This window comes from Palaemon carinicauda, chromosome 26 (genome assembly GCF_036898095.1).
Source record: "Palaemon carinicauda isolate YSFRI2023 chromosome 26, ASM3689809v2, whole genome shotgun sequence".
NCBI classification, from domain to species: Eukaryota; Metazoa; Arthropoda; class Malacostraca; order Decapoda; family Palaemonidae; genus Palaemon; species Palaemon carinicauda.
The window spans coordinates 72,972,695-72,995,888 of record NC_090750.1 but is presented as its reverse complement, the minus strand read 5'-3'; the positions used below and the strand labels follow the sequence as shown (position 1 = coordinate 72,995,888).

Sequence of the window (23,194 nt, the reverse complement as noted above, 5' to 3'; positions counted from 1 at the left end):
GTACAAGTCCTTCAGCATGGTGGCAAGGTGGGTCTTTGCAAGAACCATGTAGAAGCCTGGGACCCGAATTGTCTCAAGCTGTACTTGGAGAGACAGAGAGGCAGCCAGCCTCTCTTTAGTGTCTTGCTCCCGACGCAAAACGTACTCGGTGAGCTTGGGGAGGTTCTCGTTAAACTGGTGTCCAGCGACGTCAGCCTCCAGCTTTCCAGCCGTGAAAGTTAACTGGATGTCTTTCCAGCTTTTATCATCCGGAGGTAGGGCGAGGGAGAGAGGCCTACATTCCTCCAATGTAGGGCAGGGTTTTCCTTCCTCCACCGCCTTCAACACTGAGTGCAAGGCCTTTTCGGCAAAAGGAAAGACCATGGTGGGAGGAGCAAGAAAGGACGGGTGTTTCTTGCTCAGGGCCGGCACCTTGGAATTGGTGTAGCCCCTGCTCTTGAGGCAGTCGGCCAGAAGAGCTTGAGCCTTGGAGTGGTCAAATACTATGACCTCCTTAGGTTCGGTCTCCTCCTTGGAGACTGGTTCGGATTTAAGACGGACGTAACAGTCCGGTTAGGCATCAAAACTAGGATAGATTGATTGATTGATATAAAGTTTTCAGGCATCCTGACATCTAAGGTCATTGACGCCGGTAACATTTAATTTGTATACAAAAATAAAAAATAAAATAAAATAAAAAATAAAAGAGTATTTAATTAAAATCATAAAAGTTGAATGTCATAAAAATTAAATAGTTTTCAGAAGACCTGCTTCTGGAATAAATCTAAAAATGCCACTTGCATAGTAGGACACATCATTTCCAAGAATCTTGGCAAGGATGAACCTGCCACCCTCACCTCGAGCCTCAAACAAATATCGATTCCTTAAGTTGTTATAATTGGGGCATTCGGTCAACAAATGCCTCACTGTTAGAGGTACTAAACAGTCCTCACAATACGGTTGGTGTTGGCCCTTCAGCAGAAACTCGTGTGTCAACCGAGTGTGACCAATACGGACGACGACAAAGAGACATCTCCCATTTTCGGGGCATCATATTATACCTCCAAGGAGATATGACATTTGTTACCTCTCGCATTTTATTCCCATCTAGGCTATCCCATTGCTGTTGCCATTTATTGCAAACCAATTTCTTGATGTCAGGTAAGAAATCATTACAGGGAATGGGATACCTTCTTGGCAGCAACTCGGATGCAGCCTTCTTAGCCAGTGAATCTGCCTTCTCATTCCCAGACACACCTACATGTGCTGGAACCCAACAAAATCGAACTGTTATACCTCTCCATCCTATAATAAAATGCCATTCTAAAATCTTTAAAACTAGACGGTTATTAGAATTAAAAACTTCCATAGCTTGAAGGACACTCCTAGCATCACTAAAAATTGTAAAATTACCCTCCTTCTCCAACGCTATTTTCTCAATAGCGGTTAATATGCCATAGAGTTCGGCAGTAAATATGGAAGCGGTCAGAGGAAGTGCACCTCTACAATTAAAACCATTACTATGTACTCCAAATCCAACGCCAGCATCAGATTTGGAGCCATCAGTATAGATAAAAGTTGATCCTCTATGTTCTTTAACATGTTCATTAAAAAGAGACATGGCTTCTAGGTCTGACATATTCTTCTTATCTCCAATAAAATATTTACAAAAAGATATCTCTGGTAATTTCCATGGAGGCATTGATGATACCTTGAATGGAAGCACCTTACTTCTAATTATATCCAGACTGTTTAATAATTGTTTCACCCGAAAGCCATAAGGTTGAGGAGATTTTGGGTGCAACTCAAAGTATGATGCATGTCTTATAAGGCTTGTAGTCTGAAAGGCTAGAGAGTTAGGGAGTCTTTGCAATCTCAACCAATACCGAATAATGGAAGACATTCGGTAAAGGTCTAGAGGTAACTCTCCAGCATCAACAAGGAGACTTGGGATAGGCGAGGTTTTAAAAGCTCCTGTAGACAATCTAATACCTGCATGATGTATCGAGTCTAATATTTTTAACCGCCTTGGGGTGGCTGAAGAGTATATTTCACATCCATAACTAATTTTGGAAAAAATCAAGGCCTTGTATAATTTTAAAATAGTATTGCGGTCTGCCCCCCATGATGTATGGGACAATACTTTTAAGATATTCAGAGCTTCAACACATTTAGCTTTTAACGCTTTTAAGTGAGAAACCCATGTAAGCCTACAATAAAATATCAAACCTAAAAATTTAGCTTCACTTGCACATGGTATCCGTTGACCTTTAATGTATATATCCGGGTCTGGATGTACTCCCCGGATACGACCAAAATGGACAATGGTAGTTTTACTTTTCGAGAACTTAAATCCATTCATGTCAGCCCACTGGATAATTCTATCAATAGAGAGTTGGATCTTTCTCTCAACCATTGCCATTCTAGTGCCAGCAAATGACATTGAGAGATCATCCACAAATAATGTTGAGAGAACATCCTGGGGAATGGCTGAGGATATCCCATTAATTGCTAGTGCAAAAAGGGTTACACTCAGCACACTACCCTGAGGAACTCCTCCTTCCTGGCACTTACTCTCTGATAGAGTTTCCCCAACTCTCACTTGAAAAACTCTACGTGAAAGAAATGCCTGAGTAAATAGTGGCAGCTCTCCTCTCAATCCCAATTCATGAATGGTTTTAAGTATACCATATCTCCATGTGGTATCATATGCCTTTTCAAGGTCAAAAAATACTGTAACATGGTGCTGTTTTTTAAGCAAAGGCTTCACAAATAGAAGACTCAAGTCGTATCAACACATCAGTCGTTGAGTGCATTTTTCGGAATCCACATTGAATCGATGATAAAATACCTTTCTTTTCAAGGTACCACATCAGCCTTGCATTGACCATCTTCTCCATGATTTTACATAAACAAGATGTCAATGCAATAGGACGATAGTTTGCTGCTAAAAACTTGTCTTTACCGGTTTTAAAAAGGCTAAAATAATGGCTAGTTCCCAAACACTTGGGTAACTATGATCATGCCATATTCTATTAATAATGCTTAAAATAAATAGCTTTGTATTAAAATGTACATGTTTAATCATTGCATATGGAATTCCATCGGGTCCAGGGTCTGTATCATTGCAATGAGCAAGTGCGGAATCAAATTCTCTTTCAGTGAAAGGAGAATTATACGACTCTTCCCTTCTTGTTGCAAAATTTAAAATTTTCTTTTCTTCAGTGCTCCTATACTGGTGACCAGGGGCTCCTTCACACTTGCTGGATACATTTGAAAAATGATTAGCCAGGGCATTGCTAACATCATTTGCTTCAGTTACATACTGGCCATTCACCTTCAACACTGGTGGTGGGTTGGGGCTGAATTTGCCAGCTATCTTTTTTACTTTCCTCCACACAGAAGATGGTGGTGTTCTACTGTTAATGGAGGAAACAAAAGACATCCATGACTGGCGCTTTGCTTCTTTCATGGCACGACGGAACTGTGCTCTACATTTCTTGTACATACAGTAATTAAATTCTCATCAGTTCTGCGTCTACGCAATCGTGTTAAGAGATCTTCTTGTGGCTCTGTGGAGGGCAGTTAGTTCTGAAGACCACCACGGGACTGGTCGTCGTTTGAATAACCCTGTTGCTTTGGGAATTGAATTGACTCCTGCTGTATGGAGAGTTCCATTCAGAAGTCTATGGCATCATCGATATTTTCAACCTGTCCTGCATCCCCCTCAATTTCGCTTAGCTCACAAAATTTATCCTAGTCCGCCTTGTCAAGATTCCATCGTGGCGATCTCTGTAAAGGTGGACCATTGTTGGTGTTTATAATGATTGGTGCATGATCACTAGTATGCCAATCATCTAATGTTCTCCAATCAAAGTCGAGAAGGCAATTAGAGCTTACGATTGATAGGTCAATACATGACAAGGTACCTGAACTAGGATAGAACTCCATCTCTTCGAGGGGGATGGCGCCTAGTTTGTCATTGATAAAGATGCATCCGGTCGTGATGGGCAAGTGTTTAGCATGCCTCGAGGGATTGGTCACTGAGCAGGAGGGAAGATCCTTGACGCTATTCTTCTTCGGCGTCTTTTTTCATACTCGATATTTCCCTCTTAAGGTCCGCATGCCCCTGGCGGAACTTCTCATCCAGGAATGCCACCAAAGCTTGGAGGGTATTCTGGGTGCCCACCACTGCAGGTACTGGAGTGGCATATGTAGAGGGGACTGGTTCCGAAACCACGACAGAAGCCACGGAGGGTGCGCGGGCGATCTCGCCCTCGGAATCAGGAGTCTCCACTTGATCATCATCATCATCATCTTCTTGACCCTCAGTCATCAGGGTCCTTTCAGTGTCTTTGGACACATCTGACATCCTCTCCACTTCGTCGATATGACAGCCTTGGAGAGCGTCCGAAACATCCGGTTCGACCGTCAGTTGGACACAGGGGATCTCATCCTTGGGAATAACGGCATCCGCAGATGCCTTAGGAAAGAGCAAGGCTCTCATCTTCTCGTTTGGGAGATAGGGTCCCGTGGCGTTCTTTTGAAAACCGCGCACCCACTTGCGCAGTTTCTCTCGGGCGATGTCCCTGGCCTCCGCTGACGGAGGGTTATCGAACGCCTCGTCGAGCAGGTTCTTGCATACAGTGCAGACCTGCGGATCCCAATAGCGAAGATTTCCCTTCGAGATCGAACAGCCGGCGTGAGTTCAGCACGCCAGGTGGCCGTAGAAGTTAGGGCGACGAACGCTGCAGAAGGCGCTGTCACACTTCACGTATTCCTCCTGTAAAAGGAAGAGAAAATGAGTATTTGGAAGTCAATACAATGATGACTTACAGTAATCTTAAATTAGAATAAAGTTATTAAACTTATAAGATTCCTTTTATGTATAAGCTTAGGATAGGTAAGCTAAAAAGGAGGTAGGAAAGACACATACTTGTGCATCCCGCCCAGCCAATTGCCGTGACCCCACACAGTAACTAATTCGAGAGGGCCGTCATGGGCCCTGGGAGGAGGAAGAACATCCGTGCTGGATAAGCTAAGCTTAGGCTTCCTCTGGGGAATTAGGTACGGTGAGAGGGGGAACTGAATTCATTCAGTGTATAAGAAAAGAAGGGATAAGATAAGCCCCTATCAGATTAGGTCCCGGCAAGAGACTGCGCATGGATGCGTAGAATATGCTGGAAATATTTTACTGTACAACTATACACAATAGTTTTCAGACTAGGGTATAAATATACCATAGGTGTACTGGCTATTATCCATAGCTGCACAATAATCGCTGCCGGCACCAGGCCGGCAGGAGGAAGGAGTGACTGTCCACTGTAAAGCCAAGATTGGTGGCGCCGGCATGCCAGCTCGTCTGGCGCCGGCAAGTCCCCATCAAGGCGAGACCCTTCCAAGCCATCAGTCTATGTGGCAGAGGGAGAGGGTGACACCTTAAGGTGATGGCAGATCGTCAGCAAGCCGGCGGCCCCCGGCAGCCGGTAGGTGACCGGCAACGGCATACCGACACCGACATCATTCAATGAGACAGGTAGGATACCGAAGACACTGACGGCTGGCGCCGGCAGAGTGGAGGCAGCAGTGGACCGGCACTGAGAGAGAGAGGGATAGGATTAGAGGAGAGAGAGAGGGAAGGGTAATACCCAGTACCCATATCCGAGGAAGAAGTGTTCAAATGAAAGGGAGAGGGTGCGCCCTTCCATCCGGCGGCAGAGAGCCGGCAGTCGGCTATTGTTGCCAGTGGCGGCCCAAGGGAGGACCGAAGAACACTCAAAGAAGGGAGGTCCTCCGCCAGCAGACCGACCATCATATGCTATCCCATAGTTCGACTATATGCAGGGAAGGGAAGCAGTACGGACTAACCAACGAAAGGACCGAGCCGAACCCACAACCCGCCGGTACACGGTGGAGCTGTAGGACGGCGGACAGGGGTGTGATGGCTAGCCAACACAAAAGGGATAGAGGGGGAGAGGAAAGGGTCCTGAGAGGGGGTGAAGGGGGGGAAGCATAGCTCCCCCCAACACTCCCAGGGGTGGGGATTCTGTTCAAGGCTAGCCTGTCTAGGTAGGAAGAGTCCATTCTCCAGCCTAAGGTAGGTTAGCACAGAATAGGTACAGCACTAGTGTCCTGTCCTAAAATATAAAGATGCAGAATCCCCTTGGACTGCCTAACCTAGGCTAGGAGAGCTAGTCTCCTAGACCAGGAAAGACAGGGGTAGGACAAGTCGCTAGGCCACAGGGAGGAAAGGTCGTAACCCAACCAAGTGTGGACTAGGGGGAAGGGCAGAGCCCCACCACCTTTGCCCTCCAGCAGGGACCAGAAGGAGAGTACATTCTCCTAAAGGAGGGCGGGGGGCGAACGACTGGTACTCTGAGGTTCTGTCCCTAACTCAAAGCGCACATACTATGGCAAGGAGAAGGGAAAGAAAAAATCCTAGCCTAACCTAACCGAATGTATTCGAGGTTAGGAGGCAGCCTAGGCTACCTCAGAGGGAGGAGATTACCTTAGATAAGGTAACTGGGGAGGTGAGGAAGTATACAAGAGCCCTAGTGTTAGGTTAGAGGCAATTGAGTCGACTACCAAGATCATCGAGACTCCTTGTGTACTTCCTAGAAGGCGAAAAAACATATGTGCAATCACCAAATCTTGCATGTATAAATGCCTATATCTTCATTTTGTAATATAACACTAGGAACACTTATTATATCATGCAAGAAGTAAATAATGAACACTTAGGCTATCGAGCCTAGGGGCTAGGCTAGCAATCTAGCATAGGGTTCGGCTAACTTTGTTCGCCGAAAAAGAATACTATCGGCATAATATAACTAATTCCTAGTAATGAAGACTAAATAACTAATGTTGATAATTAGTTATAAGACTGGGAGGGCTGTTCTGGCTAACTAAATAAAGCAAGCGAGGCGAACAGCAGCGTCGAAACATGACGCCTCCTGTAGGGGCACAGCTCTGCCACAAAACACAGGATATAAAGATAAAAAGTCGTTACTTTACGGCTTGAGCTTATTTATACAATACAAGAATATGGTACTCAACTTTCCAGAAGAAGGCGAGGCTGAAGATTGCGACGATGAAATTACTTAGCGAGCACTAGGAAAAACAACTAGTTAGAGACGCTACATAAGAAGGAATGAGGATAGGCGCGCGGATGTGACGTCAGTCAAGATGGCGGCCAGCTATGGCGGCCGTTTGTTTACATCGCTAGGTACCGTAACAGTAACGCAGGAGGAGCGCTTAGCAACGGCTCCTCCCATACTTGCCACACTCCCCCTCGAAGCGTAAACGCTATGTAGGGTGCAGATAGCTATGTGGCGTGTTAAGCATACGTCCCGTTATATTACGATACCCTAAAGGGAAACCTCATGGGTACTCGCGCCATTAGTTAGAATTCTGTGAAACCTTTAGTTTAATTCTTTGGGAATATCTACTGTAGTCATATAACTGTATACCCTAAGGAAGCTACTGAAGGAACATTCAATCAGGACGTCATGGCTCGAGCCCAAAAACACTGTTACCATATTTAAATTGAAAGAGAATGACGTCATAAGCGTTGAAATGAGGGAATTTGATATGGTAACAAACAGTGGTACCAGATTAAGCTGACTACCAAGATTTCTACCCCTTTTACCAGACAAAGACCGGAAGAAATGTCCGAAGCTGATATTTGCTGGCATCTCTGTTATAATCTGTACTCAAGAATCTAGTAGTAGTTATCAGCTTCAAGTACACCATAAAATAAAAGCACAATACAATATATTAAATTATGCAGCATGATTATTCCTGATATTTTGAGAACAATGAATGGTACATGGAAGGACTTGTTGCAAAGATGGAGTTGAAAGAGAAGCCATTCATCCATTTTAAAGGAAACTCAAATTGATTATGAATCAGACTGATGGACCCAAAATGCTTCATACATCTTATCGGAGAACTTAAAACCTTTCATAACTAAGTAGGGCACATGTACGAGAGGAAGCATTTATCCAGAAGCACGTCTGGAGGCCTTACAGAATCGCATATACCAGACTTAAAATAACCTATCCTTAAACTGAGGATGTTATTAACGTGCAATGTATAGCCTACATTATTCCAGGAAATAAATAATGTTTGAGACTGGTCATACCTCGGATTGTGTTTTAACTAAATCCAAATTGCTTCAGTGATAAAGATAAAATGTTCAAAATTTGTTTCCCCTTTTCTCAGAGAGAGGAGAGAGAAGAGAGAAGAGAGAAGAGAGATTAAATTTTCCTCATGATCAACCACTTATTCGAGCAAACGAAAGACTTCGGTGTCCATAATTGAAACGGATTCTGTTATGCTATATTGTACTAGTATATTGAAATGCCATAATTTGGTTGTGCAAATGTCTTCTGTACCAATCTCCGACATTCTTAACTTTCCATTTTGCGTAGCTCTTCTTTGTAATGACAAATTATAAATTCCATATTCTTTTGACTAGTAAACCAGTTATAGACATTCCACTTCTCGGAATTTTTGACATTTTATTTATTGCTGCTACACGTTTATTTCTGTCTTTGCAAACACTTGCTTTGATGTTTTATAAGCATGGGCTCTGCCAGTACTGTTTGATTAGCAACTGAGCCTCTTGTATCTCAAAGTCAGCTTTCCTCCATACCTGAATTACAACTAATGTTTACAGGGATGGTGATACCCAATCTTCTAGAAAAAGTTAATCCGGTGAAAAAGTTAATCCGGTGAAAAAGTTAATCCGGTGAAAAAGTTAATCCGGTGAAAAAGTTAATCCGGTGAAAAAGTTAATCCGGTGAAAAAGTTAATCCGGTGAAAAATTTAATCCGGTTAAAAAGTAGAACTCCGTCCATAGTGCCACTCCGCCTCCGAAGTGTCTGAAGCATGAACTCTACAAACACAGGTACTGTCCAATACACCACTTTGTGCTCAGACGTCATCAATGCTTCTTTCACAATGTTAATTGGTAACAATAGTGTTCGACGGACACTGTTCGACCGTGTATACGCGCCTTAATAGTCAAGCCTTCTCCATCATGAGGCCCAATACTACACAGTATTCTAGAAGTTTTATTCCAGCTGTGACCAAGTTGTGGAATGATCTTCCTTGCCAGGAAGTTCAGTAGAACTTCAAGAGTTCAAACTTACAGCAAATGTTTATATGTTGAACAGGCTGAGACAAGTCTTTATAGTTTTAAAAATGTAAGATCTTTGATGCTACCATTTTCAGAATTTTTTTTCTCATAGCTTATTTCCTCATTTCCTTTCATCACTGGGCTATTTTTTCCTGTTGGAGCCCTTGGACTCAAAGCACCTTTCTTTCCCAACTAAGGTTGTAGCTTGGCTAGTAATAATATCAAACTTGAACCCAGCCTCATGTGTACTTCATACATTCTGGTAAACAAGCTTTGCAAGTCCTGTGGCAATTTGCTAAGTACAGTTTCATCAGTATACTCAGATCAGCTTATTTCCTTTTACCAATCCAGTCCAATCCTCTTCTGTCATTCCCAACTGTTCTATGCATTACAAAATCCATGAGGATGATAAACACCATGAGGATGATAAACACCATAGGTGACAACACATTTCCTTGGCATACTCCATGGTTCACTGGAAATTCATCCGATAGTATTCCATTAACATTAACTTAACACTTGTCATGCTCATTAACAGAATCAAATTTATGTCTAAGAGGAACTCCATAATAACCCAGGACTCTCTCCAAAAATTGGTCGGTGCACACTATCAAAGGGTTTATCAGTCTACAAATGACATCACAACTTTAATTTCTATATTCAAACTTTGCTGTACATGTGTTGAAATAAATTTGGACATAAATTACTTTTCAAAACCCTGATTTATCAACTTTCAGCTTTTCATCAATATCTCACGAGTCTTTGGAATGAGCATACTATACACTTTCATGACAATCGATTAAGTGCGATCCCTCTAATAATTGCCATGGCCCTCACTTTTTGCCATTGTTATCACACTCCTAGCTCTCCTACATCATTCGTAATGTTTTGCATCTTAATGCTAAGTTCTATAAAAATAATCTTGAGTATTCCAAGTCTTCAATTTTGGCCAAAATCATCTATTATTCCATCACATCCAGGGGCTTTCCACCCGGCTTTTTTAAAAGATGGCCGAGACTTCAAAAACACCTTTCAAGGCCACACCAAGCTCTTCCTCAACTTCAGGTATACCAAATAATTACCTTATCTCCTATTCATGACCTCACTAAAGTGTTCCAACTTAAACTTTCATCTTCTGATATAACAACCATCTCTGATGAGTATGGCTTTTTTGCCCCACCAGATTTCATTAATAATTTTATGTGCAATTCTTACATGATAGCCACTCCTTGAAATAGGTAGGTCATCCTCATCTGCTTTCCTATCTAAATATTCACTCATTCCTGGCTTTTCTTTTGACCTCGCTATCAATACTGGAATACTTAAAATTTTCAAATTTTCATAAACTACTTTCAACAATTAATTTCTGTTAGTCTCCTTTTAATAGTATCCCAAGTATCATTTGATATCCATGGTTTTCTCCTTTTAACCATGTCAAAAAGTTCCCCACCAACAGACTATTCTTAATTTTGCCTCATTTTTCATTGTCTGCTCTTCGGCTCTTTAAAATCTAAGAGGGCAAATCTATTCGTACATTCAATTGAAAATGTTTCTCTGTAATCTTCTAGAAGCTTAGTTGCATCAATCCTAGGTATCTTTTACTACATTTCTGTTAGGAGCTTTCAGTTTTAATATTAGTGTGGTAAAGAGATTCTGATCACTAACAATTTCTGCACCTTCATAGCTTTTAACATTTCTCATTCTTCTCTTGTGATCCAATAGATTTTTGGTAATCACAACATGGTGATGGCTATGTATATTAGTGGATGTCCTTTTACTTTAATTTCTGACCAAGAAAAGTAATTCTATGGTTTCCCTCAGTGTTACTCTAGATGTTTACTTTAATTTTAAATTTGAGAGAAACAATTGGCACACCTATACCATTACTGAGAACAGATTTCATTCCACATCACTGGTGCTCCCTGCCTACTGGTAGTAGGTTGGACAAGGCACCAGCCATCCATTGAGATACTACCACTAGAGTTATGGGAGTCCTTTGACTGGCCAGACAGTTCTACATTGGATCTTCCTCTCTGGTTATGGTTTCTTTCCCTACACACACAGAAGAGTCTGGCCTATTCCTTACAGATTCTCCTCTGTCCTCATACATCTGACAACACAGATTACCAAACAATTCTTCTTCACCCAAGAGGTTAACTACTACACTGTAGTTGTTCAGTGGCTACTTACCTCTTGGTAAGGGTAGAAGAGAATCTTTAGCCATGGTAAGCAGCTCTTCTACTTGAGACTACAAAATCAACCCTTGTTCCCTAGTCTTGGGTAGTGCCATAGCCTCTGTACCATGGTCTACCTATGTCTTGGGGTAGAGTTGTCTTGCTCGAGGGTACACACTGGCACACTATTCTCTCTAATTTCTCTTCCTCCTGTTTTGTTAATGTTTATATAGAAAATATTTATTGTAATGTAACTTAAAATATTTTATTTTTCTTAGTTTCCTTTCCTCACTGGGGTATTATCCCTGTTGGGGCCTCTGGGCTTCTAGCACCCTGCTTTTCCAACTAGGGTTATAGCTTAGTAAGTAATACTATTTTTAACTAAAAATAAATCTCTCCAGAGGTAGGATCCTCTATCACAGTTATACTGCTGTCTAGGGATGGCAACCCTGTTCAGTATCTACCCTGCAGGTATACCTGCAGAGATATGCATCTGTAAAAGAGGATAGTCTTTATATTCACACCAGCATGCCCCTTTCTACAGCAAGTTATCTGTTTACTATTTACCTTTTTCAAGATGGATCCCTCCCCATAACCCTCAAAGTGAGAAAAATCACTGCATTGCCATTTTACTTATCTGCAATTTCAGAACCTACACAGCTTTTCATGTTGGTCTGGACAGTACTCGCAAAACCACTTTTAAAGTTCACGCAATACACTAAAAGTGTACTTACAACAAATTCTGACAACATGTCCGAGCGTTGCTTGGCTCATCCGCAACGACTACGGGAAGTAAAAACCTTGGAAGGTACCTCTAATCTTTATCCCTAAACAGGACTGCCCATGGCTAGTATCTAGCTCCCCAAATGGGATCTTCCCCTTCAAGGCAAGTTTAAACCTATCTAATACTCATCAGGTATGATCAAACTAATTTGTTTGGTTGGAGAAGAGTTGGTTAGGCTAAAACAGTATATTTCATGGTTTTCCGGGTATTTTTTTTTTCCTAAGAGACCACAGACACCCTAAAAAGAAATTTGAGCGATAAACTTTTGCATAAGTACTGTGTGGTCTCCAAGAAACAAACCCCCTCACACTGTAGGGAAGAGGCATACAAACCTTACTCCGAATATTAAATATGGTAGTTTAGTGCATACTAGCAACCCTATAGTGTCTGCTCTAGTACCCATACCTGTTCACTGCCAATTTTTAAGTGTTCCTACCTTACTTCTGCATAGGAAGTGCCACGAGCGATTCAATAGAACTTGAATCCGTAGGTCATTCCTGCACGCACACTAAGTCAGTGCTGTGCATGTTGATACGATACACAGGCCCTGGAGCAGGGAGAAAGATTTCACTCTTATTTCCTTGATAAATCTGATTCCTTGCTCTAACCTTTCACAGATTTTCTTTTAGACCATACGGCACCTCCCAAAAAATAATTCACTTTTAAATTTAAAGTATTAATTATGCGATTCTAAAACAGCAGACATTTTTAAAATTCCAAAATGCTTTTAAAGAACCATGAATGTAAAGTAAAAATATGACAAATTTTTACCAATAAACAACTGCATATAAACCAGGTATAAAAGGATATGAAGAGATTATGTCATTACAATTTTATTTTGGTTCTATAAAATACATTAATAATAGGTATCCCAGGGGCTTAGGCTGTAGTCTCCAATTAAAGCGGAGTGACAACTTACTCTAGGATTAGTTGCACTTGGAACCTTGAAAGGATTTGGTTGTAAATTCTCCAATTCTGGTACGTTGTTGCACAGGATCCTAGCAAACGTAACTTTGTGCAGCTCCTTCAGTTGGGCTAGAGAAAATTTAAAATAATGTTTACTCAATTGCATACTACATCAGTTCAAAAACATTCGTAAATCCATACTTTCGTGTTAGCAAAAACAAGAATATGCAAATACTTTAATTGGAGAATTATTAAAAAAAAGTTTAAACCCTATTAAAGAGGGTTTAAACCTTTTCCACTGAATCTGCATTAAGAACAGTAACATTGAAACATCTTTCACATATAAACTATAAAAAAAAGACTTGTCAACCTGTTAAACAAAAACATTTGCAGCAAGTTTGAGCTTAAAGTTCTACCGATTCAACTACCCAATTAGGAAGGTCATTCCACAAATTTTTGTCATAGCTGTACTGTATTGAGCATCATGGAGAAACCACAGCTATTAGAATCAACTGCATAGCTAGTATTACGAACAAGACTGAACTGTCTGGGAAGATCCGAATTTAAAAGGTCAGAATCTTAAAATATTCAATGCAACATGCATAGCAAACTAGTTTAAAGTACCATTTATCTACATCAGGAATAAGTAAACTTAAGATTGCAAGTTCCTGTCCAACAAATCAAGGAGAATCAGCAGCTGAAGACCAGAGAACAAAACTTTAAACAACGTATAATTATAGAAATGACTTTTCCAGAATAGATTGATCACCAAAAATATTACAATCCTCTACACAGTAATCAAATTTTTGGTGAAATTTAAGAATAGACCTACAGTAATACCTTGAGATACAAGTGTCCCAACATAAGAGAAATTTTAGATACTTGGAAAGTTAGAGCAAATTTTAGTCCTGAGATGCAAGAAAAAATTTGAGATAAAGAGGCAGTTTCCTATGCGGCCACCAGGTGGCAGTGTGTGTATGCCAGAGGCTTCTCACAAGGACAGCATCGCTCTGTCTTTCCGGTCTGATATCAGTCGCATAAAGTTTATCTCCGAGCAACGGCCGTAGTGTGGTTTTTAAGAGTTTATTGCGTTAATCAGTGCAGAATTCAGTTAATAAGCAATAGGTCCAAAGCAAGCGAGTGCAAACAATAGTTTAAAGAAAAAGCGTATGATGACAGATGAAGCATGAAATAATAAAAAAACAGTTGCATAAGAGTGACTGAGCTGGCTTGCCAATATGAGAGGAGTACATAGACAATATGTACCATCCTCAAGCAGAAGAATGCTATAAAGAGCACCTAGCCTTTCAAAGGAGTAACCATCCTTTCCAAGCTGTGCAGTGATATTCACGAGATGGAGGGGCTTCTTTTAATATGGATAAAAGAGAAACAGTTGGCGGGAGATGGCGAGACAGACTATCACATGTGCAAAGGCCAGCAGAATCTATGATGACTTGAAAGGGAAGCAAGCAGCCAAGAGGGGGAGCGACGCCAGAGGAAACCTTCAAAGGCAGCCGTGGCTGGTTGGATACCCTAAAGGACTGGGATACACACTGTTGTGAGGCATGGGGAAGCAGCAAGTTCAAACTCTAAAGCCGCGGCTGACTTAGTCATGACCCTTGCCTCTGTTATCACCAAACACTGCTACATCCACCCAACAAGTCTTCAACTGTGATGAAACTGGCCTTTTCTGGAAGCTGCCCAGGAGGACATTCATCACGGCAGAGGAAAAGAGTACCGGCCCATAATCACATGAAGGACCAGTTAACTCTAGCCTTGTGTGCCAATGTCAGCAGTGACTTAAAGGTCAAGCCACTGGTGGTGTAACACTGAAAATCCATATGCTTTCAAAAGCCAAAGGATCTGGAAAGAAAAACTGGAGTGATGCGGCGCGCTAATGCCAAGGCTTGGGTTACGCGGCATTTCTTCTCAGTCGGGTTAATCTGTGCTTTGGTCTGGCAGTCAAAAAATATTTGGCCAAAAAAACCTGCCAATGAAATGTCTTCTAGTCCTCGACAATGCCCCTGGTCACCCTCCTGTCTCTAAGAGAATAATCTTTAGTCGAGGTTCATCAAGGTCCTTATCTTCCGCCCAACACCACATCACTCCTCCAGCCCATGGACCAGCCAGTTCTTTCCAAATTCAAAAAACTGTACTCTAAGCATTTGTTCAAGAAATACTTCGATGTCACAGAATCTCAACCTTCGTGAATTTTGAAAGGAACACTTCAATATCGTACATTTCTTAAAATTATTGACGATGAATAGCAGGGTGTCACAAGAACAACTCTTAAACAGCATGGAAGTAGTTGTGGCCAGCTTCCTTCGCCGAGAGAGACTGAAGGGTTCGATACGACAGCCCCTGAAGACCCCGAACAGATTGTGATGGATGAAATAATCTCTTGGAAAGTCCATAGGGCTGGAGGCAAGACATGAAAGACCTTGTTGAGGAGCATCAGGAAGAGTTAACGACGCAGGAATTTAGAGAGGTCCAGGAGATGCAACATTCGGAGGTGTTGCCACCTTTCTACGGCAGAAATCAAAGACTGTTAGCGAAGTGGCAGGAGTTATCTAATTTCATGGAAAAGAGGCACCCGGACAAGTTGGCGTGTGGTCGTGCGTTAGGCCACTGTGACGACACTAGTGCATCATTTTCATAACATTTTGAAAGGGAGAAAAGCAAACATTCCTAGATAGGTTCCTTTTAAAATGGCAGTCAAAAGTGAAGGTGAAAGCGAGGGAAACAAAAAAAAAAGCCAAGCCAGAAGAAAACTAAAAAAATTAAAATTAAAACGAAATTGTTATTAAGTTTGGTGAAACGTAAGATTAAAATTTTATTTCCAAGTGTGTGTACAGTAAGCTAATTTCATTAAAGTTAAATTTAAAGTTTCTAATTTCACATAAGGTAAATATAAAGTTGAAGTTATGTTACGTCGTGTTACAAAAGTGGTGCGTACCGAACGTGTTGTCGTCAAGTCTCTACTCCTCCTCCTCCAAATAAATAGATTTAAAAATAAACTGGCCAGATAAGTTTTAGATAAAACCACCAGCTGCCACTATAGAACCTGGAGCCCTAACACCTTCCTATGAAAAATATTCAGGAAATTTAGCAAAAACCAATTTCATACGTTATTGAGCAAACTCCCTCCCAAAAGAAAGTTTCCTGTATAAAACCAAATAGCAGTTGCACTATATATAAAATTTAACCTTCGACAAGTTTGATACTACAATCTCTCAGACCTTTCGCAATCAAGCCACTAACAAAATTTTTGGTCAGAAGAGAAGGAGTCTTAAACCCTCAATATTGTGTAAACTTGTCTACAAAGGCCAAGAAATTTTATCAGGGCAAAGATCAACGTAAGACACTGTTTAGGTTGCCTTTGATCTAGAGAAAGGAGAGGTAAAGGAAGTTTTGTATAATGATCCACTGCAATGTACTTATTCCAAACCCTTGTGGACAAAGCCAAAGCAGAAGCAATGGTCATGCCACTTCGATAAATTAACGAAAGTTTGCCCCTTAAGAATAGTTTGTTCTCAAGTCCAATGCCTTTAAGACCCAGCACCAGGTTCCAAAACCTATCACAATGAAGCCAGCTACAGTTGTATATCTCAAGCCTCTAGCCGCACGAGTTTCGTCAGGAGGAACTAGGACGGCATAATTACCCTTACAAAAACAGGGCCTTTTACAAGGGAAATCAAACTGATTTTAGGGCAAGGAGGAGGCCACAGGAAATTAATCCAAAGCTAGTAAATTTAAAGAGGCAGAGGATTTTGTCAATGAGAAACTTAGGCTAGGAGGTGCCGGTAGTAGTTTTTTTGGGGGATTGTTGGACCTCCTCTCATAGCATCTGTTAGGTAAGGATATCGCCACCAAACTAACTGCCATAAGTTCTATCAGACCAGTACCCTGGAACTTTATTTTTAAAGAGGAATAAAGTGTCATAGAAAGAGGGCAGGCTTCTAATTTCCATGCCAGACTATTCAGTGTACAGAAGAAAGACTCCTGAGAAGAGTGTTCCTTGATCGGTCTTTCCTCAAGAAAGATAAGGTGCAATCCATTCAAAATAACAATAGATTAAAAAGACTAATATTGATAGTCTCCATTGCCTTCCAGTTGCATCCTTACTACAGGTTTTGGCTCAAAGATTTTGCTGGGTAAATTTAGTGATCAACCCCCTATAGATACAGGGAGTTCAGATTATAGCTCATCTAGACTATTGGCTGATATAAACAGAAGGAAGTGATACCACAAATGCACCCCAGGTCTTGTAGATTGTGAAGACTTTGCAGAGTAATACAAAATAGGCATTTCACTGGTCATCTCTCCAACATAAGCCTTACAAAAGCATCTACAAAAATCTAAACAAGGTCAGATCCTTTGTTTTGAGGCGCATCTCTTCCAAATGGGATATGAAAACCGGCCTCTCTCGGTTTGCCTCCTAAGTCAATCCGGTGTTAAAAACAGGTTGAAAAGACCTCAATTAGGGTGGAGAGGAGAGGCTCTGAATGTGTCTCGGGACATTCTGGCTCAATTGGCCTATCAGCACAAAAGAACTAAGAGTCCCGAATGATTCCAAATTCCTTGGCCAGGTTAGTCCATTGGTCCCTGGCCATTTCCATGACTATTCACTATTCTAGGTCAAGCTGGGGAGGTCATTCATTGGAGATCTTTGTGCTAGGGAAATAGATCCAAGCTCGCAGCATTTCACAAATGCTGAACGGATTGAAGAATTCATGGCACTGAAAATTGATTGAAGAGCACTGCCATTTATCAAACCACCCAGTGGTAGTGTTGACTAGAGAAAAGTGAATGCTGCTGGCGAATCTTCAATGCAGTGACCCATTCCATTAAAAGTTCCTTCAGGAGAGAGTAGTTCCTCATGCCATTCCATCCATCCAGTTCACTAAACTTAGCTTATCCTACCTGGGTACAGTCCTATATACTGAATGGACCCTTGATCAGTTCTTTTCAAAAGTTTTTAATAGTGTTCAAGAACTACAAACACACCCATTTGCTATGAAAGAACCAAAAACTTCCGCTATACGTAGCTCTGAACATGGATTAAAGCACTGGCAAAAGAATATTACAATTATTTCAAAGTTTTAATAGCCTTTGGGATTTTTTGGGGACAGCTGGGCTAATAGCACCCCTTTGGCCCAACCGCCTATGGATTCCACTAGTGTTTGAGACCAGGAATACACCCACTCTGTTTAGCAAAGCTGAATCAAAGAGCAGTATACCTTTGCTTCCTACTTAATAACACCGAACCTTTTACCCAGGGATTATCTGCCCTATTCAAGATATTTCCCAGTCCACCAGTATTAGATAAGCTCCAAGACTTCATCCACAAGACAATACCAATCTGAGTGGAAGGTGTAGATTGCTTTTTACAAGCAGTCAGTCACCAGGTCAGATAACCCTGGACTTCATTGCTTGCTTCCTTCCTGGTCCACCTGAGGAGAAGACACTCCAGCCACTGAGGAGAAGACACTACAGCCATCAACTATGCTGCCATATATCTGCTATAATATTTCTAATAGCTTTAGCTTAGGGAGCAAGAGTGAACTGGCCATCTTTCAGAGGGCATGGGAATTCATAAAATACCAGGTTGTCTTATATTCCTGACTTTGGGTCAACTTTTTCAAAACAAAAAGAAAAATCCAACAGTATCCAAGTTTTATAAACACTGAGCAAAACACTATCGACTTATCAGGCAAGTCCAAAACAGAAGGATGAACTAGAGCGCGCGCGTGGTAGGTGTCTGAGGGGTAGTCCAACTGTGTTCTCTAGGGCCTGTCACGGCCCTCCCCATTGATGAAGGGATTATCTAAATGGAAGACAGCCTGTGGATAGTGGTTTTCACACGCCCTTGTTAAATACAAGACACCTACAAGGTGCTCGCGCGAGGGTTGTAACCTCTGCATTCCATGCTTTTATCTTTCTCTAGTATATTTGGAAGATTTATATTAGAAGAGTGTAAAGGAGGACCTTTCACCGGGAGTCATAGGCCTCTTCCCAGAAATAGATTTTTCCTTAGTCAAAATCCCTTTTATAATATAAGGGATTGCAACTACTTTTTGCCTGATGTAGACTTTAGTGATCAAAGTGTTCAGAAGGTAGTTATATATGGCCTGACCAACAAGCCCCTTTCAGCAGGGGTTATCCATATATCACACCTCAAAAAACAAAAATCATCATCTCCATCCCTAAAACCCAAAGTGCGAGAAAAATGCCTTTAAGTGTGTTCTTTGCCAATATGAAATTTCAGGACTTAGACTTTTGTTCATTAAACACTACCCAAAACTTACCCAAGCAGTACAACATACATTCTTTGTACTTTATACATTCGTGACCCATGCAAGGGATGGCTAGTATGGAAGGAGAAAATCAACCAGGCCCTCTTAGGAAAGCAGAGAATGTTATGCCAGGCAGAGAATGTTATGCCAGGCAGCCAGTATTCTTAAGTCACCCTTGTGATCTAAGTTTCTCTTTAGTTTTACCTCTTAGGCTTTGTAACTTAAGAGAGTTTTTACTTAGGCAAAATGCTGTTCTGTTATGAACACAAGTCTGCTTCTTAATACTGGTACCACGTCCTTTGAGACTACACATCAATAACCCAACTAAGGGTATACACGACACTCACGAGGTGCTCGCGCGAGGGTAGTAACCTCTGCATTCCATGCTTTTATTTTTCTCTGGTATATTTGGAAGATTTATATCAGAAAAGGTAGAAAGAAGGACTTTTCACCAGCCGTCACAGGTCGACCCAGAAAAGGTAGTTTAGATCAGTAAATTTTGAGATGCTGTGGTCTCCAAAACTCACCCTCCCTCCCTCAGGAGTAGCGCATAGTTTGTTTACGAAATGATAGCGTAGAGAGTATTGCAAAGTAGGTACGCCAACAATAAAGGATTATTCCTTTTAGGAGTGTGCAGAGTTACCCACAGCAGACTTTTCATCTACTGAGGTGCTGCGACAAGTTCAAATTAGCCTGAATCTAAGGGTTTCCCTAATACACAGTATGGTTTACATGTGATACACTGGGAAAAGTAGGGTAATCCGTAATAAGATTCTCTGATTTAGCCTTAAAGTTCTTTAAGACCACACACCACTTGCCCCAAATACAAGAGTGTCAGTCAAAACTACTATTCTTTTACAGTAAGTTTCAAAATGGTTCCCAAATTCCATATTTCCATGGTGATACGGGCCTCAAACTAGATTTTGAATTTAATTTCCATTCCTAAATTCATTTATCTTAGTTCCACTGGGTTAAACACATTCTGTACAGGGGCTAAAAGAAGTTTGTGAATGAGAAATTCCAAACACCATTACAAAATACAAGCCAACTACAGCACCACAAATTATGTACCATGGACAAATAAAAAAAGGGCATATTTAGAACCTTACCATTGGTGAATGAGCCAGGACTGTCCTTGTATTCATACCAAAACCTATCGCCTTTCTTAATTCGTAGAAACTGGTCAGCAATTATACAGCTAAAGGTAGGTCCTAGGAGGCCATCCAGGAAAGGATTCTCTGAAATCCCGCCTATGAATAAATCTACATCTTCCAGGGCACTGCAAGAAAATTATAAAAGTTAAAAAAACTAACCTATATATACAATAATATTGCCAACAATGTTAGTTCTACATATTAAATTGTAGAAAACCATACATTACAAAAACTAGAATATACCTGTAGACTTCCTGAAGAGTATCAACTATGTGTTCATCCATAACTGATAACAGATCACTAAAGTTTGATACTTCACCACCACAAAGTTCTTTCCACTGAGCATATCCAGGTAAACCATGATCTCTTCCTCTTTGAATGTTAAGGGCTACCAAGTCCAAGCCAAATTTACCTTTACCTTTGAAGAGTTTGCCAGTAACCTATGGAATGAATTAAGAGTTAAAATTGCTTAAAATTTTTACTACCATTTCACTTAATACATTAGAGAAAACAGACCTTAATCTGAAGCATTGTTAATAAACTCCCGTATCGGTACAATAAATTATAGCGTGCACAGTAAACTACTTGGTACAGCAGTACAGTATTTCTAAAAGGAAGGCCTTGATGAATTCATAAAATATAAGTCCTATTTAGGGCAGAGGCCAGGAGGCAACTAAGGGCCATTAAGACAATGGATGAAGTCCATTTGTTTAACAAGTGTCATAGCAATGGTTAATATGAATAATGATGGGGAGCAGAGTTGAATACTATAAGTTTAACACTAAATATTAATTGCATTTATGCAATATAAATCTAAATTTTAGTTACACTAAAAAGTGTTGGGTAATCAAAATACCCCTATACATAAAAAAACGCAACAAACTTCTTAAGGACCATAATGAAAGACTTATTAGGAGTCCAGTATATATCCAGCATCTAGGAATTAAAAAGTATCAAAAAACTTATTTCCATGGTACCTTCAACATACATACCCGAGAACACATGTACAGTTATAGTTTTACTCAAAATATTTCAGTAATAGTTTGAAGTTTGCTGTAAAAATTAGTTTGTTAATTCCATGGTTTACAACATGAAAATAATCTTTACCTCTTCTGTAAAATAGGCATCAACCTTGCGTGCCCTACCGGATGTGCTCCCTCTCCCAACATCTCCCATTTCTTCCTCTTCATAGAGAGAGAATGGGTTGAACATCATTGCAGATATGGGTTCCGTTTGCAATACACCATACCGGTTAATTCTTTGTATAAAATCCTGGAATTAGATTTAAATACATTTGATGAACAAAATTGCTTGACACTATTGGCATCAATCTTGAAGTACATAAAACTAAAAAGGAAGTTATGAGAATAAGTGAAGGGAAAGGTTTGCGAGCTACTAGTGTACGCAACCTGTCGCAAGTATGCGCTATGCTACAGTCTTTTTGTAGTCGGCAGACAAGTGAAGACTTCACTTCACCCTCCCAGTACAAAACTGGGAGGCATCCTCCTAAACTAAGTTTAACTTGTTGGTTTATTCTTAGCGAGACTGAAGGTAATACTGTATACATGTCAGTTCTCGTCTCCAGAAATCTTTTAGTTCGTCACTCTCCTTATGAAATCGCCTGGGTCATTTAAAACATAGGTGTTATAGCTTTAAGTTTGTCCTTTTTCTTTATTTCATAACTACGTATACTAAAACTCTCAAGGAAAAAAAAGACTTTTTTGAGATTACCAAGAAATAGACTGCAGTTTAGTCTGGGTAATAATTTAATTTTTAAACTAAATGGCCTTGGTTTTCTATTTCATTGGCGACTATCCCATCATCAGCAAGTTGTCAGCAGTAGGACTATCAGGGGAGGCTCAGAAATAACACTTTTCATACAGTATTTGTCTAATTTTCATATAGGCTACATGCCCACCATCATCCCCACTGGGTAGGAGTTAATTTGTCAGGAAACAGTAAAGAATGAAAAAATCGAGTCTTGTCCAAGCCACATACTGCCATTACATGCTAGATTTGTTTCATTGTTTTACTACAGTAGAACCCAAGTTTATTGGAAAGAATCTTTTTTTTCTTTTTAGGTTAAACACCTACAAGAGCTTTGACAGACTAGCAATATGAATATTCGTAAAGAAATTATAAATTTTTCAATGGACAACCTGATAAATAATTGACAATTTGATTACTATGTCATTTCTGAAACTTCTAGTCACATTCAGATTTTCATCAATTATGGCAAGAGATACGATATACTAATCGATATCAGAGCAATTGATATATTAAATGATATTATAAAACTACTTACAGCTATTTGACTATGTCCATATCTATATGCTGCAGTTGAAAAAGAATTGGCTATCGAGGCATCCAGGGTGTCATCATAATCAGTTGTGTATTGATCCAAGCTTAGAGTACTCAAGCCGAGTGTTTCCGTTAATACAGTACCTGAAATTTATTTACTTTGTGAATTTTTATATGTCATTTCTTCAAAAACTAACAAAATTCATACATTAAATATATCATTACATGGCTTTCATACTTGCCCAAAATTATCGGAAGAAACTCTGTATAAGTAACATGTTGTAATTCAGCAATCACAATCCTACGGGATTCTTGGAATAATTTCTCATCTGTCCAGGATGGGTGGAATGCCTTCAAGATTGCCGCTATCCTGTTATGTTCACGGGCCCAAACAGTGTGCAAAAAAGCCAAAACTATCTGCTCATTTACACGCCCATCACCTTATGAAAAATTTTTAA

The 23,194-nt window shown here is 40.5% G+C and overlaps 2 protein-coding genes across 3 annotated transcripts in view; both read right to left on the bottom strand.

Moving 5' to 3' along the window:
- The window catches only part of LOC137619581 (uncharacterized), a 177,910-nt gene extending 165,284 nt beyond the window's left edge, over nt 1-12,626 (bottom strand). The window contains exon 1 of the mRNA XM_068349741.1: nt 12,516-12,626. The gene's annotated coding sequence lies outside the window, so the exon portion shown is untranslated. The remainder of the gene's footprint in view (nt 1-12,515) is intronic.
- Nucleotides 12,627-12,896: 270 nt separating this feature from the next.
- Nucleotides 12,897-23,194, bottom strand: part of LOC137619579 (lactoperoxidase-like) — a 54,624-nt gene continuing 44,326 nt past the window's right edge. For both annotated transcript variants that reach the window (XM_068349733.1, XM_068349734.1), the window contains exons 16-21: nt 22,979-23,176; nt 22,741-22,880; nt 21,543-21,707; nt 20,679-20,875; nt 20,391-20,560; nt 12,897-13,114 (exon numbers count right to left, since the gene is read on the bottom strand). In XM_068349733.1, coding sequence (XP_068205834.1) covers nt 12,936-13,114; nt 20,391-20,560; nt 20,679-20,875; nt 21,543-21,707; nt 22,741-22,880; nt 22,979-23,176 — 1,049 coding nt within the window. In that variant the 3' untranslated portion in view covers nt 12,897-12,935. The remainder of the gene's footprint in view (nt 13,115-20,390; nt 20,561-20,678; nt 20,876-21,542; nt 21,708-22,740; nt 22,881-22,978; nt 23,177-23,194) is intronic.